Here is a 16,244-nt window from a genome sequence, read left to right as displayed (position 1 = left end):
ATGACCTCACTTTTCGTTATTTAGGGTCAACTGCCACTTTTCGCACCATTCAGTTATCTTTTCTAAATCGTTTTGCAGTTTGTTTGATTTATTAGTCGATAAACGACAGCGTCATCTGCAAACAACATAAGGCGGCTGCTCGGATTGTCTCCCAAACCGTTTATATAGATAAGGAACAGCAAAGGGCCTATAAGACAACCTTGAGGAACGCCAGAAATCACTTCTGCTTTACTCAATGACTTTCCGTCAATTACTACGAACTGTGACCTCTCTAACAGGAAATCACAAATCCAGTCACATAACTGAGACGATATTCCATAAGCATGCAATTTCACTACGAGCCGCTTGTGTGGTACAGTGTCAAGAGCCTTCCGGAAATCCAGAAATACAGAATCGATCTGAAATCCCTTGTCAATTACAAGGTCACATAAAAGAATACCAGTTCCGGGGACACCAAATCTGGGGAAGGCAGCGTCCAAGGAGGCGAGGCACCAAGGGTGAAGACTGACGGATCGCTGTTGATGCAGTTGCGTATCTTCCATGGATGCACGGAGGAGACGAGCGTTGAAAGGGCGAAGCTCCGTAAGCGATGACCAGCTGATCGGCGTGGCACGGCCATTGTCAACTCCCAGTGATGGGCAGTGAGTCGGCGTTTGACCCGGAGCATGAACTGGTCTGCTTGCTGCCGGCTTCTGCTCCAGCGGCTTCTTTATAGGCAGCTGGGGGAATGTTACCGCGCTGCACTCGGCTTGCACGTGACGGCGGATGCAACGCAGTTCCGGCGATGGCAGCGCCGCAGTCGGCGATGCGCGCGCTACTGGAGAGTGACGCTGGCGCTCCTGGTGCCGGTTGCCAGAGGCCGGCGTGCCAGCAGCCGTGTTGTAGTTCGTCGCAGTAATGTTTACATAACACGGGGCGTACTAGCGATGCTCGACACGTGACTTGACACGGTTAGAGGAGCGCCTGCGGCATTGGAACAAACTATATTTGTGCCTGAGCAGATGTGGCTGGCCAATGGCCACATATTTGGTAGTTAGAATATATTGAGGTGACAAAAGCCATGGTACAGCGACATTAACATGAAGGCAGTATCGCGTACACAAGGCATGAGAGGGCAGTGCAGTGCATTGGCGGAGCTGTTATTTGGACCCAGCTGATTCATGTGAAACGGTGGGAATTAACAGACTCTGAACGCGAATTGGTAGCTGGAGCTAGACGCGTGGGACATTCCATTTCGGAAATCGTTGGGGAATTGAATATTCCGAGATCCACAGCGTCAAAAGTGTGACGAAAGTACCAAATTTCAAGCATTGCCTCCCATCAGACACCACAGTGGCCGATTAAGAGCAGCGGCATTTGCTTAGAGTTGTCAGTGCTAACAAACCAACAACGCTTCGTGAAATAACTGAAGAAATTAATCTGGGACGTACGACAAACGTATGCGTTAGGACAGCGCGCCAAAATTTGGCGTTTTGGGCAATGGCAGCAGACAGACGACGCGAATGCTTTGTTAATAGCACGAAACCCACCTGCAACGCTTTTCCTGGGCTCGTGGCCGTGTCGGTTGGATCCTAGAGGACTGCCGGCCGCGGTGGCCGAGAGGTTCTAGGCGCTTCAGTCCGGAACCGCGCGACTGCTACGGTCGCAGGTTCGAATCCTGCCTCGGGCATGGATGTGTGTGATGTCCTTAGGTTAGTTAGGTTTAAGTAGCTCTAAGTTCTAGGGGACTGATGACTTCAGATGTTAAGTCCCATAGTGCTCAGAGCCATTTGAACCATTTTTGAACATAGACGACTGGTATACCGTGGGCAGGTCAGATAAATCCCGATTTCATTTGGTAAGATCTGATGCTACGGTTCGAGTTTGGCGCAGACCCCACGAAGCCAAAGACTGAAGGCAACGTGCAAACTGGTATGGCTTCATAACTGTGAGGGTTGAGTTTATAGTGAATGGACTGGGTCCTCTGGTCCAAATGAACCGATCATTAATATAACCGGTTATGTACGACTGCTTGGAAACTATTTGCAGCCATTTGTGGACTTCATATTCCCACACAACAATTCCATGTACCGGGCTACAGTTGTTCGGGATTGTTTTGAAGAACATTCTGGACAGTTGTAGCGGGTGATTTGGTCACCCAGGTCGTCCGACACAAATCTCATCTAATATTAATGGGACATAATCGAGAGATGAGTTCGTGGACAACGTCCTGTACTGGCAACGCTTCCGCTATTACGGATGGCTATGATGTATCGTGGTTCAGCATTTCTGCAGGGGACATCCATCGACTTGTCGAGTCCATGACATGCCGAGTAGCTGTCCTACGCCGGGCAAAAGAAGATCCTACACGAAGTTAGGAAGTGTGCCATGACTTTCGTCCCCTCAGAGTAGACTTAGCATAACGAAATCTCTTTAGTACGAGGAGACTTCAATAGATAAGCTACACATTTTGGTGGCAGGGAAAGTAACTTTCATTGAATGCTGCACTACGTTTCAAAGTGACACAGATGCATGACACTATTTTTCAACATAGTCACCAAACATCTGTAAACAACGGTCGGATCGTTCTACAAATGTTGTTTAGTTCCTCGACGACAGCAGTCCGCTTCTTGCTCACGGAGACATTCGGGAATCAGTTTTCAACTTGCCGAAAAGACGGAAATGGGATGGTGTCTGTGCATCATTGGCCAAATTGTTGGCACCGTTTCACTATGGCAGGACGCGACATCGTTTTTAGTCATATACTGTCAGAGTTTCACGCTCAGTTTGTGTGCAATTCACACGTTTTGCCCACAAGAATCGTACTGTCCTCCGTATTTCAACTTAAGAGTGCGTTTCTAGTTGCCATTTCACTCCCACACTGTGATGGCGCCTGTCATTCGTACTGTAGCAGAAATGTGTCTGCAGGAAATCCGGAAACGTTCTGTTGTCAATGGACGACACTTTTCGCTTAGTGATGTTAGCGTGAGACGACTTCCTGAAGTTCCTGCGTGTGTTATTGTATCAACAAACCTAACTTTATTATTTCGTTTTACTTTAATTCTGTACAGTTATAGTTATTGCTGGCCGTGGGGTCAATGTTACCCAAAACCGAAGTAAATAAAATTATATATATATATATATTAAAAATGTGCGCGCAGTACCAGATTGGGCAATAATATTTTTGTGAAAACGTTGGGATAAATGTATAATAAGTGTTTCATATTATTGTGTAATTTAAGTATCAGTATCTTTAATACAGTCGTTACACAAAGTAGTGCGGTGGTTAAAGAACAGATAAATCTCAAGTTAATCCTGTCGTTGGCCGCTATTTACGCGATGTGCCAGCTACGTAATCGCGAAATACCGTTTTTATCATTTGCTTTTCGAAGCTACTGTACCGCTCGCATTCGCGTGGCGCTGGACGTTTTAGACTTTTCGGATTCCTTCCGAAGCGAGCTTTCCTCTGAACTGCGTTTTCTGTAATTCCGAACATATTTACCAGTTATACGACACCTTTCATTACTCTGTAATTTTCAGTTTAATACCGATTTACTCTTGAATTTTTGTTGTCTGCCTTTAGGTCCCATTAATGCTCCGCATACTCATTACAATGACCCCAGAAGCAATGTTCTAGCTAAAAGCATTTCCACGCTACGCCAATTTATAACTTTACGCAAAGGTAATTTGTAACAATCACGTACATGCGCCTGCATTGGTACGATGTCTTCATCAATATTACGCGAGATACCTGTGCAGAAATGATCTATCCGTAGTGGGCTCAACCACTGTTTGCGCGTTGTCCGAATTTTACGGACTATAAAAAATGTTCAAACGTGTGTGAAACCCTATGGAACTTAACTGCTAAGGTCATCAGTCCCTAAGCTTACACACTACTTAACCTAAATTATCCTAAGGACAATCACACACACATGCCCGAGGGAGGACTCGAACCTCCGCCGGGACCAGCCGCACAGTCCGTGACTGCAGCGCCTGAGACCGCTCGGCTAATCCCGCGCGGCTGCGGAGTATAAGACACACTTTTTTCTTCTGAAAATAACCTCGAAACTTCAGATCGCCTTATACTCGAAATTAATATAAAAATATCCAGTGTTTGATTTAAAATTCCCGCTAGTCTTAAAATTGGCCATATATTCGATACCTCGGGAAACCTAATCCTACTGTATATGCAAACATTGAATTCAACTGGCAGCAGCAGTGCACCGATGCGCCGGCCGAAGTGGCCGTGCGGTTAAAGGCGCTGCAGTCTGGAACCGCAAGACCGCTACGGTCGCAGGTTCGAATCCTGCCTCGGGCATGGATGTTTGTGATGTCCTTAGGTTAGTTAGGTTTAACTAGTTCTAAGTTCCAGGGGACTAACGACCTCAGCAGTTGAGTCCCATAGTGCTCAGAGCCATTTGAACCATTTTTGCACCGATGCGACGAACATGAGTTGCGGAGATTCACAAGCACGGTAACACTGCCTCCCTCCTGCCCCGCCACCACACACCCAGAACACCGTCTAGTCTATGATGCTACATTGCAGTCAACATTGCCAGTGAACATGAATTGAAAGTGATTTGTGTTATCCGTAACAGTACAATATTTTTGTTAGTAGCTATTTTCGTAATGGAAAAAATAAGATATTCGTATGACGCGGGCTATAAATGGAAAGTAATAGCATATGAGCGGCATTCTGGCCCTCCACTAACAGAAAAAACCATTCGCGATTGATGGGCTAGTAAAGAACTTTTTAAAAAGAGGAAGACTAAATGCGCGAACATGCAAATAGATGTCTGAATGCAAACTGACCAAAACTAAAAGATTTATTGAAATAGATTCTAGGACACCATCAAAATGGCATTGGAATTAATGATTCAAATACACGCTCGTACGCTAGCGCTACAGTAGAACTTAAGACTTCAATGGCGTCTTGTCACGGTCCGCGCGGCTCCCTTCGTCGGAGCTTTGTGTGTGTGTGTGTGTGTGTGTGTGTGTGTGTGTGTGTGTGTGTGTGTTGTCCTTACTTTAAGTTAGATTAAGTCGTGCATAAGCTTAGGGACCGATGACCTCAGCAGTTTGGTCCCATAAGACCTAACCACAAATTTCCAAATTTTTTTCGAGGGTGGAGTTGGTTGGTGTTACAGGTTTATGAAGGCCCCTGTACTTAGCATGAGGACCAAAACCAATATATCTCAGAAAATGCCAGAAGACTATGAAGAGAAAATGTCTTTCCATATCTTTATTATTCAACACTGAAAGAAAACCAGTTTGGAACTAAGCCGAATAATAAGGGTGGACGAAACTCCCCTGACATTTGATGTGCTGAGTAACAGAACTGTTGCCATGAAAAGTGGTAAAACAGTAACTGCGAAAACAAATGGCCAGAAAAAGATGCACTACACCGTTGTCCTTTCACGTCGTGCTGATGGTGCTAAACTTAATCCAATGATCAAGCGCAAAACAATGCCAGTACCTTCTGAAATACTGCCAAGTGTTGTTGTTCGTGTACGTGACAAGTGTTGGACGGACGAAACTGGAAAGAAAACTATGGATTGACAGAATGTGGGAGAGAAGGAAAGGTGTTTCATTGAAGAAAAGTTATCTTCTTGTGCTAGATCGGTTTAGCAGTCATTTGGAAAATTCTGTGAAAGTGAAATTGAGACAGGGAAATACAGAGCTTGCTGTTATTCTGGGTGGACTTACCTCACAATTGCAACCTTTTGATGTCTCAATAAATAAACAATTTAAATTTTATCTGTTGGAGGAATGGAATAAATGGATGATGGATGAAACCCAACATGAATTCACGCCGACAGGAGCTTTAAAACAACCTTTAATCAAACAAATGTATCAGTGGACAAAACAGTCGTGGTCTAGAGTGATACAAGGCATTATTGTTAAACCTTTCAATAATTGCGGCATAAGTAACGCTGTCGATGACAGTGAAGACCGTCTTATAAATGAAGAGGACAACAGTAACGATGTAGAGGAGGAGGAAGAAGAAGAAGAAGAAGAAGAAGACAGTTCAGATCACGATTTTCAGGGAGTTTAAAGGTCAGCGGTTTTCAAAAATTGTTCAAATGGCTCTGAGCACTATGGGACTCAACTGCTGAGGTTATTAGTCCCCTAGAACTTAGAACTAGTCAAACCTAACTAACCTAAGGACATCACAAACATCCATGCCCGAGGCAGGATTCGAACCTGCGACCGTAGCGGTCTTGCGGTTCCGGACTGCAGCGCCTTTAACCGCACGGCCACTTCGGCCGGCTCAGCGGTTTTATAAACTAAGAATTTCTTTAGTCTGACTTTGCAATCTGATAATAAAAATGTAATAATAAAAATGGTCAAAATGTTATTTTTTTTAAAAATTGCTTAAAAATTCTGCAGCGTTGTTTTAGCGATTCAGATCTGACGGTTTTTTGTCACGCAAGAAATTTCGACCAACGAAAGTATAATTGTTTTCACGCTAAAACAGAGTAGGAGAGATACAGAACATGGGAGAGGCGATGTTGCAGGCTGGCCCAGCGAGTAAACAACTTGGCCTGCCAAGGGCGTCAACTAGGCCGCGTTTTTCCCGGCGGCGCGCTGTTGGCTGCGAAATCCCACGAGACAGCGAGGCGTGCCCGTGTTACTGCACGGCCTGCAACCCGCACGAATTCCACCCGTCGACACAGAAATTTGGTGCAGTTGCTTTGTTGCAAGGCATCATAGACTTCAGCTGTCCACCCCCTGGTAGCTCAGTGGTCAGCGCGACGGAATGTCATGCCTAACGGATGCCGGCAGGTAGCTCAGCGTGTTTGGTCAGAAGGCCGCTTGCCCTCTGTAATAAAAAAAACTGAGTAAAGGAATCAACGATCAACTTGAACGGATGTCTTGTGACGTCCGCCCAGACCAAACGCAACGAACAATACCGGCTGGGTCGGAGATTTTCTCCGCTCAGGGACTGGGTGTTGTGTTGTCCTTATAATTTCATCGCCATCGACACGCAAGTCGCCGAAGTGGCGTGAACTCGAAAGACTTGCACCAGGCGAACAGTCTAGCCGACGGGTGGCCCTGGCCACACGGCATTTCCATTTTTACAGGCCTCAACTGCGTGGTTTTTCTAATGATCTTGCCACCACTAACAAAAGCTTCTCCTTCTGTTTCAGCGTCTGACGTGGTACTCGCCGGACGAGGACGTCAAGATGTGTATTGTCAAGGGCAAGGACGAGGTGAGTGACAACCAACTGTAGTGTAGTGTAGTGCACAGCAATGCATGTGAAACGCTCTCCATGGTCTCCCGGTGCCCAGACGTCTGCATTCTAGACAGCTGTCTCTCTCCCCCTGTCCCTACGATGCCTTTTTAGGAAATAGCCATGTATTTCTCTCTCTCTCTCTCTCTCTCTCCCCCCCCCCCCCCCCCCCCACTCTGTTGTCTGGAGACTTTAAAATTATTCTTGCAAAGTGCTGAAAGATTACATCGAGAGAGTGGGAAGTTCAGAACTGAGAAAGGATTTAGGCAAGTTGACTCTATGAAAAGGTGTGTCAGAGGCTACTACCAGTCACGGAATTTGTTGATTCACTTAGTGAAGCAGCATGTTTCGAGGTGTAAATTTGATCTTCAGGCAACAATGTCAGAATAAAAACATTTAACAAAAGCACACATAGATATTAAACTTGCTCTGTACACTCTTGCTATGTGCTGTGTTGCCACTCTGTGGAGCCCGCATCTCGTGGTCGTGCGGTAGCGTTCTCGCTTCCCACGCCCGGGTTCCCGGGTTCGGTTCCCTGCGGGGTCAGGGATTTTCTCTGCCTCGTGATGGCTGGGTGTTGTGTGCTGTCCTTAGGTTAGTTAGGTTTAAGTAGTTCTAAGTTCTAGGGGACTGATGACCATAGATGTTAAGTCCCATAGTGCTCAGAGCCATTTGAACCAACCACTCTGTGGATAAAGAGGACAACGTAATTTGAAGAAATATTCACTTCGTATGTCGGTCTGCTGTTCAAATAAAAAACACATCCGTTTTGTATTAACAAAGTGAGTGATTATTTAAATATTTTTAATGAACAGTAAACCAACGTAAGAACTGCATATTCCAATACATTACGTTATTCTTATCTTTCTTCACAGGCTGACCACAGAACATGCCAAGACTGTGCAGAACAACTTTGGTACCTATGTGTACTTTTGTTAAATGTTTTTGTATTACCGGTGTCGCCTGAAGCTGAGAATTTTACCTCGAAACTTGTTGCTTCATTAAGTAATTTGTCAACGAGTTTTGAGACTGACAGCGGTCTCTGAAAAACCTTTCCCTATTTTTGGAACAGTTACAGTCGGTTAGCAGTCAATGTGGCTTTAAAGGGTGATTCAGTGTCACCAAATCTATTTTATGCAGCCACGGAAGATGTCTTCGGATCATCAAGTTAACCTTAGACTTCCAGATGTCACTGTCTTATCCAGAATAATTTCAACAAACACTGGAGAAAATTAAAAGAGCAAGTATGACTGTAGGCCCGGAGATTAATAATGAATACGCCTTCTCTCCACCGCTGTATTTGATTGCCTCGCAACAGTAACAGTTCACTCGATGATAAAAAATTTTATTTGTGTACTTGTTTCGGACATAGCCCTCATCACAGGGTATCTGCCAAAAAGATCATAATTGTCATCGAAGTGCAACCAGAACGTTTATTAAATTATGTTTTTGGCACATGTTCTGATGATGGGCTGTGCCCAAAATGCGAAAAAAAAATTGACGACTTACGAGCTTTGATATTAGATACGAAATAAAGCTGTGAAGAATAGGCGTTATCAATATTCACGCAATAGTTCCAGGTCTTGTGCGCGACTGCGACTTTGTCTCAACCAGTGAGTACGATACTCCATCAACACAGTAATTTTTGCTTTCAAACAATCAGTTGTTATGGAAGACAATAGCTGATCTATGATTGACGTACGGGAGAAATGAGGTGAGTGAGCCCAACCGAAGTACATCGATTTCTTTTACCCGTCCGACGATCTGTGCAGATGAGCTGGTAGGCAGACAGAACTTGTGGTCAGATTGGTTGGTTGTTTTGGGGAAGGAGACCAGACAGCGAGGTCATCGGTCTCAACGGATTAGGGAAGGACGGGGAAGGAAGTCGGCCGTGCCCTTTGATAGGAACCATCCCGGCATTTGTCTGGAGCGATTTAGGGAAATCACGGAAAACCTAAATCAGGATGGCCGGACGCGGGATTGAACCGTCGTCCTCCCGAATGCGGTCGAGCGTGTAACCACTGCGCCACCTCGCTCGGTTTGTGGTTTTGTGGTCAGACAAGCGGAAGAGTACTTACAGTACTTCCAAAATAATGCACAGTCAGTATGTCTGTAGCAAGGTAGTAAAACTGAACGATGAAATTATAGAAATATTTGACGAATTTTTATACCTCAGACAATTCAAAAATGGAAATAGAAAATGTTCTGAGCGCAGGTTTTTTTTCCCCATAAAAAGTTATCAGTGCTGTTGTGCTCTCGGTACTCTGTTGCATGTCGCTAAACTTGATCCAGCTTGCAGACCATGGAGAAAGTGTTTCAAACATCCGTCAATAGATCTCCATCTACTGACGGATGTTTTTCTCTCTGGAATACGATAATTTGGAACATACGAGAAACAGTTTTTGTTGACTTGTGTTCTACTAGTTAAAAACCTAGTGTTGTATTTTTGTATGTGTACTATCGAAAATAAAAGGTAGTGCCTCAGTGTTAGTGTCACGAGGAACAAAAACTACCTCCCCACTATTATTTCGGAAACAGGTTTTTGAGACAGTGGCTGTGTACAAAATACAATTTGGTTCTTGCAAAGAAGGAAACAGCAACCAGCAAATGTCAATAGTGGTGTTTATTTACACAAGTGGCGCCGCTACTGGTTTCGAACAGACTGACTGTTCACGTTTATATTAATTTTGTTGTTGTTGTTTACATTAGTTGTCGAAAAAAAGGCAAACAACTAATGTAGACAACAAATGTAATTTAAACGTGAACAGTCGTCCGAAGATTAACCTGTCCGTCCGAAATCGGTAGCGGCGCTATTTGTTTTCTTCCTTGCAAGAATCAACTTGTAAAAACTTTCTTTTTGGCATTTAGAACCAGTCAGTTTTCTGGTGCGGCACTCAGAACATTCTTAATGAAGTATTTATTTTCAAACGTGTCTCTCTTTTTGCGGTGATGCGTTGAGCAATGTAACTCTGTGGTATCAAAACACCTTCTCAATTTTTTGGATGCAAATAAGTTACGTACAAAAAGAGACATTGTTTTTTGATTCTCCTTACAGATGAGAGATTTGGCACTTAGAATGTTTGACATTTACACTCATCATGTATACGAGATAGAGAGAGAGAGAGAGAGAGAGAGAGAGAGAGAGAGAGGCAGGCTTATTCAGCAGCAGGTAGAACTGACGCCTTATCTCCCCCTATTAAATTTTTCCGTGCACAGTACTATTGTTTGCGTGGTTCTACCAGCGTGAAATTGCGTTTACACAGGTGGGCCGTGTCTTTTATGTTTACCTGCTTCCCCAGCAAGCGCTCAGTAGAGTGCCTTCCCTTTGTTCAGAGGCAAAAGCACACACGTTCAGCAAAACGGTTTGCGACGCCTATGTGTTTAGTGCACAGGTTTTGTAGAGGTTCTCTCTCTCTCTCTCTCTCTCTCTCTCTCTCTCTCTCTCTCTCTCTGCTTTGGAATCCGCAGAGACCGAAAAAAGAAGCATTTATGAAAGTACCTGGAAACAATCGCACAGATACTGGGTACACCTTCTTCCCTTTGGAATTCTGCCTCACTTGATGTGTTTCAGCTTTGAAGCAAATACGTTTCAAGGCAGGCGGGGAAGAAATTTTCGCATGTCGAGTCTAGGTGTTAATTCCTTACTCTGACGGAATATTTTTCAGTGTAGGTTTTATCCAACGACCAGGATGCTCTAGTCTGGTCAGCATGTACAGCCCATCCACGTCATGCAGATGAACACTTGGTGCTTCACAACAGGAAAGCAATTCCACAAGATCCCTGAACAAGCCAGGAGTTTGTTTTGTTTCCATCCCTCGGTGATATTGCTACTGGTACAAGACAATTTTTTTCACAACTGTGCCGGAAATCGTTATGCGTAGATTGGCGAAACAGAAAGTGAAGATATAGTTAAATTTTTTATCGGCAGAATGCTGTTCCGTAGATAGTTTCTGACCTATTAAATTTCTCGTCTTGGTGGTGTTCTCGCTGTGGTCTTCAGTACGAATACTGGTTTGATGCAGCTCTCCTCTCTAGTACATTCTGTGCTTATGCAACCTTCATAACTGCTGTAGCCTACGTCCATTTCAGCCTACTGCCGTCAATCAAGCCTCGGTCCCCGTCTATAATTTTAACCCTCCACGTTCCCTTCCATTACCAAATTGATTCCATGATGCCTTAGTATGTGGCCTTATCAGACTCCTTCTTTTACTCGACATGTGTCATAAATTTCTTTGTTCCCCTATTCGATTCAGTACGTTACCATTAGCTAATCGATCCACCCACCTAATCTTCACCATTTTTCTGTAGCATCGCATTTCAAAAACTTCTGTTCTTTTATTGTCTGAACTAACTGTTTATCGTCCACGCCTCAGTTCAGTACAAGTCCTCGCTACTTCTAAATACCTTCAGAAAAGACTTCCTATCATTAAAATTTCTCTCTCTCTCTCTCTCTCTCTCTTTCTCCTTCTCTGTACACTTTTCTTGCTATTGCCAGTCTGCATTGCCGGCCGCGGTGGTCTAGCGGTTCTAGGCGCTCAGTCCGGAACCGCGCGACTGCTACGGTCGCAGGTTCGAATCCTGCCTCGGGCATGGATGTGTGTGATGTCCTTAGGTTAGTTAGGTTTAAGCAGTTCTATGTTCTAGGGGACTGATGACCACAGATGTTAAGTCCTATAGTGCTCAGTGCCATTTGAACCATTTTGAATAACATTGGGGATGGGCTGCAAACCCATCTCATTCCATCCTCAACCACTGCTACCCTTTTATGTCCGATTCTTATAACTGTTCTCGTAGTACGTCAACAAACAAAAATTTACTTTTTCAGACTTTCACTACCTCGGCTCGACACTGATATTCAGAATAAGCTTGTGTCGCGGAGCGGGAGCGGCTCTGTTGAAACGGAATTCTGGCGGAAGCAGTGCAGACGTCTGAGGTTTCCGGAAGTCACGTTAAGTAAAGTTTGAGATGGTGCCTTAAACAAGACGACAGGATAATCCCTTTCCAGCCAAAGTGAGCAGTTCGCTCCTCCGCAACAGAGGATTAAATGTCAACTAAGTAGCTCATTTAGGCAGCGCACAGCGCAGTCAAACTGTTTGATGAGTTTAGTGACTCGTAAGCTCCTATTACTCTCAACAGTTAAACATTCTGGTTGAATTAAGGAAATAAATGTTAACATTTGATTTTGTGAAAAAAGGTGATACATTTTTTTAAAAGGTATGCCGTTCTTCAGACTATCAAGGATAAAGTTGTTGGATTCATTTCCTGTCCCTGAGTCTGTTATGAAAAGAAATTTTTCCATAGACTGCGTAAGTAGACAAGGTACTCTGATCAGTTCTGCCCAGTAACTTGGCGCAGATCTATCAATGGCTGTAGTATGGAGGCACAGTATACGTACAGGATATGTTAAAAAAAAGGAATGACTCATTCATAAGGAAGGACGGCTCGTCCGTAGTATTGGGAAAAACTGATGGTGGGTGGAATCTGTGACGAGACAGTAGACTCCTTAATATCGTGATTACTTCTACTAGAATAAAAATAAATATTATTATTAAGTCTTTCAAATTGAAATAGAATTCGACCTAAACGTATTAAAAGTGGAAGAAACACGATATAGTTCTAATAAAATAAGATCTCTTGTATGTAATCTTGGAATAATTAAAATCATAAAATTTTGACTTTCGAGTGAATATTACATTATACTCACTCTGAATGAAACGTTTACTGTTATTCACCAAAACAGTTAAAGGAGGTCTCACAGTGTCTCTGGAATACGACGGAATGAGAGTTTAATTGGTAGTAGCCAGTTGTCTTAATGCAGGATAATATGACGCGCTTATTTCACTAGCACATTGCGTAAAACACACAACTCGACTTGCAGTTTGGATAGATATGCAAAAGAACAGAGTAACACAAACACAGCAGTGACACATTTTTATGTAGAAATAGTTGAAAAAACAAAATGTCAAATGTTGTCACTGTAGATAAATATATAGGCCCCGCATATACTTATCCAACTCGCTCGAATCTAGTTGTTGCCGAATAAGCCCTTACACAGTCTAAAAAGTTCGTCAGTTTGACCTCACGTTTGAAGCAGGCGCTGTTCGTGTATGCTGTATTTTGACTTATTGGGAATGTCTACAAGTGGAAGCATTGAGTTACTTCCCCCATCACACTGAAAGAGAAGACATAAGTAAACGAATTTTTTTCTCTTCTGCAAGGTCCTCTAATGACAGTTCATGAAAATAGCACAATGCGGGAACATGTAGTCTACATCGCTTATTTCACTAGCACATGTTGTGCGTAGAGTATTTATTTTCCTCTTAACCTCGTAGAATATAGCTGGGAAATACGCGACACCTCTACAGTTTTGCTAATTGTCAGTGACTTTTTGTTTTTATCTTTGATCGTAGTTTCCAAAGTTGTGGCAACTAATGATACAGTGAGATAAATTTAAATAAAACCCTCTTTCATTAAACATACGCGGCGAAACGTCAAAATACACAACGCTCGCCATCTTTTCAAATGTTCCGTCAGTCAAAATTTCTCTCACACACGTTCTATATTTGACAGACACGACAAACAGCGCCATACACGGTCGATTATTTTATAAACATAGTGAGGTTTGAAAAATTATAGCACACTTAAATGCTACAAGAATAGAAGCAATGTCATGAAAGTAAATAACAGCAGAAAAGTGGTCCTGTCGGCTACAAAAAAAAAAAGCAAGCATGTTCCTGTTCATTAAAAGACTCTGACTGAAAAGTGGGGTACAAGCTGCCTCATTCTACCTCCCTCAGCACCTTCAATAATTTTCCCAAAAATTTCGACATGTGAGCATATTCGCGCATCTTTTAACATGCAACTCAAACAAGCTTCCTTAACTGTAGCTAATTCACTCACACACACCAACAAGCCCATCGCTGTAAATCGGTCTTCCACATCCACTCCCATTTGCCCATTCTCACTCACACATTCAGCCCACCTCACTGCCATTATCTCTCCGTATCTCTCTGTCATTGTGTATATAGCCACAGTCCTCTTCGTTCTGTCCTACTATTACAATCTCCTCTCACTGTCACTGCTTCCGTCTTCCCCTCTTTTACTGCTAGTGTCTCACTCCTTCCTTCCTATTGCTGCTGCTTGTTCTCACTATCATTCACTTCAGGTTCCTCTTCCTCGTTGACATGGTCACAGACTGACTCTCGTTATCACTGGCTCTCGCCTACTTCCACTTTGTCTTTATTCCCCACCCCCTCCGGCACTGCCTCCTCTACTCTTTTCCTGGCACTGTTCTGTCACTGTCAACTACGTTCCGCTCCCACTCTATCCCTCTTCTTCTCTCATACTGCTATTGTCACCTTTGTTCTTCCTATACACCAACCGCGGTCTACTATCATCCAGTATTTATTACTTTTCTGTCTCTTTGCTACTACTACTGTTTTCTCTTTCCGCATGTTAAAGCGCGAATATGTTCGCATGTCAAAATTTTTGGGAAAGTTTTTAAATGTTCCGAGGAAGGTAGAATAAGGCAGCTAAGACGCCACTTTTCAGTCGGAGTCCTAAATAAACAGGAACATATACGCATTTTTTGTGCTCCGATAGAGCATTTTTCCGCTGATTCCAGTCTTTTCCCTGCTGCAGCAGGGCAAAATGGTTCAAATGGCTCTGAGCACTATGGGACTTAACATCTGTGGTCATCAGTCCCCTAGGACTTAGAACTACTTAAACCTAACTAACCTAAAGACATCACACACATCCATGCCCGAGGCAGGATTCGAACCTGCGACCGTAGCGGTCACGCGGTTCCAGACTGAAGCGCCTAGAACACCGCACGGCCACACCGGCCGGCGCAGCAGGGCATGTAACTCATGTGAAAATAAAATTTAGATAGTTTACTTAATTGAAACTGAAGTAAAGTAAAACTAATTTTACACCTCGGACCGGATTTTACGTGCAAAAAAGTTTCGGATGTACTTCAGTACTGCAACATGCGGTTCCCGAAACCATGATGATGGTGACGGAGGCGTATTTCTCCGTGGTACGTCACATTATAAAGTACGTGTTAGCCTCCCACCGGATTTTACGTGCGTATTTTACATGCATGTGAAGGTGAATTTGAACTTCTGCTTCTTGGAAACGGATAAAGATATTAAGACAATTTCAAGCTTGTTAGAGATCTGGATCTTACGAATATATAGTGAAAACGTCAGCCATTTGGTGTTCAGAGACGTCTTGGAATCCGTTCCTGGCTTTTGGTATGAAAAGATGATTTAAAAAAACATTTTTGGGGGGTGGGGTTGTTTCCAAAGAACCGCCCATGAACTAATGGTGCCTCCATGAGCCCCTTAAGGTCCACCGTAGACCACAGTAAATACAAAAAGAACCAACCAGTTTGCTTCATTTGCCTAAGTGGGAGGAAGTGTGTAATATTCATATTTTGGCCCTGTACTGTAGGATATTGACACTAAGACGATCCTTGTGTTGGATATACAAATGGTCCCTAGCCCAAGGGCCATGCAAAACACTTCACCCTCCCTTCCTACCACTAATAGAAACCGAGGTATGAGCTCCGGAAGAATTCCGTTTCTATGCGCAACGTTTTGGAACATCTTAGGCAGAGCATGCTATAGCATGCCGATACCAAATGGTGAAACGTGAAAATTAACGAGAATAAATGTGAAGCACACGTACAGCTGGCCACACAACCATGTGAGCTACCAAGCGACATTTTCGTTCCTCCCTCAATCGTTTTCAGGAATCTCAAGGGAATTTTTATCTGCCCGGAAGTGCTGCTAAGTTGGATGCCTGTTTCCCCCTCTACGATTATCAGTGATAAGGGCAAAGGAAGGAGCTACGTAAAGCGAGACAGGATAAGAGGAAAAGAAATGATGGTCATCTCATTTGTGAGGCATTGCGTGCCAAGCTGCAATGTGCGCTGAGCTGCCAAGTCACGAAGCTGCCAAGTAATGGGCGCAACAGCTGTCGAGTCATTAGCACAATGGCCATACCATTACAGACGAGAAAATCCGC

The 16,244-nt window shown here is 43.7% G+C and overlaps 1 protein-coding gene across 2 annotated transcripts in view; it reads left to right on the top strand.

Annotated features, from left to right (window-relative positions):
• The window catches only part of LOC124615370 (semaphorin-1A), a 911,857-nt gene that overhangs the window by 775,985 nt on the left and 119,628 nt on the right, over positions 1–16,244 (top strand). For both annotated transcript variants that reach the window (XM_047143193.1, XM_047143192.1), the window contains exon 5: positions 7,131–7,193. In XM_047143193.1, coding sequence (XP_046999149.1) covers positions 7,131–7,193 — 63 coding nt within the window. The remainder of the gene's footprint in view (positions 1–7,130; positions 7,194–16,244) is intronic.

The sequence above is a fragment of the Schistocerca americana genome, chromosome 5, assembly GCF_021461395.2.
Source record: "Schistocerca americana isolate TAMUIC-IGC-003095 chromosome 5, iqSchAmer2.1, whole genome shotgun sequence".
Lineage (NCBI taxonomy): Eukaryota > Metazoa > Arthropoda > Insecta > Orthoptera > Acrididae > Schistocerca > Schistocerca americana.
Note: the sequence above shows the minus strand (reverse complement) of the source record. Positions and strands in the feature narration are given on the sequence as shown.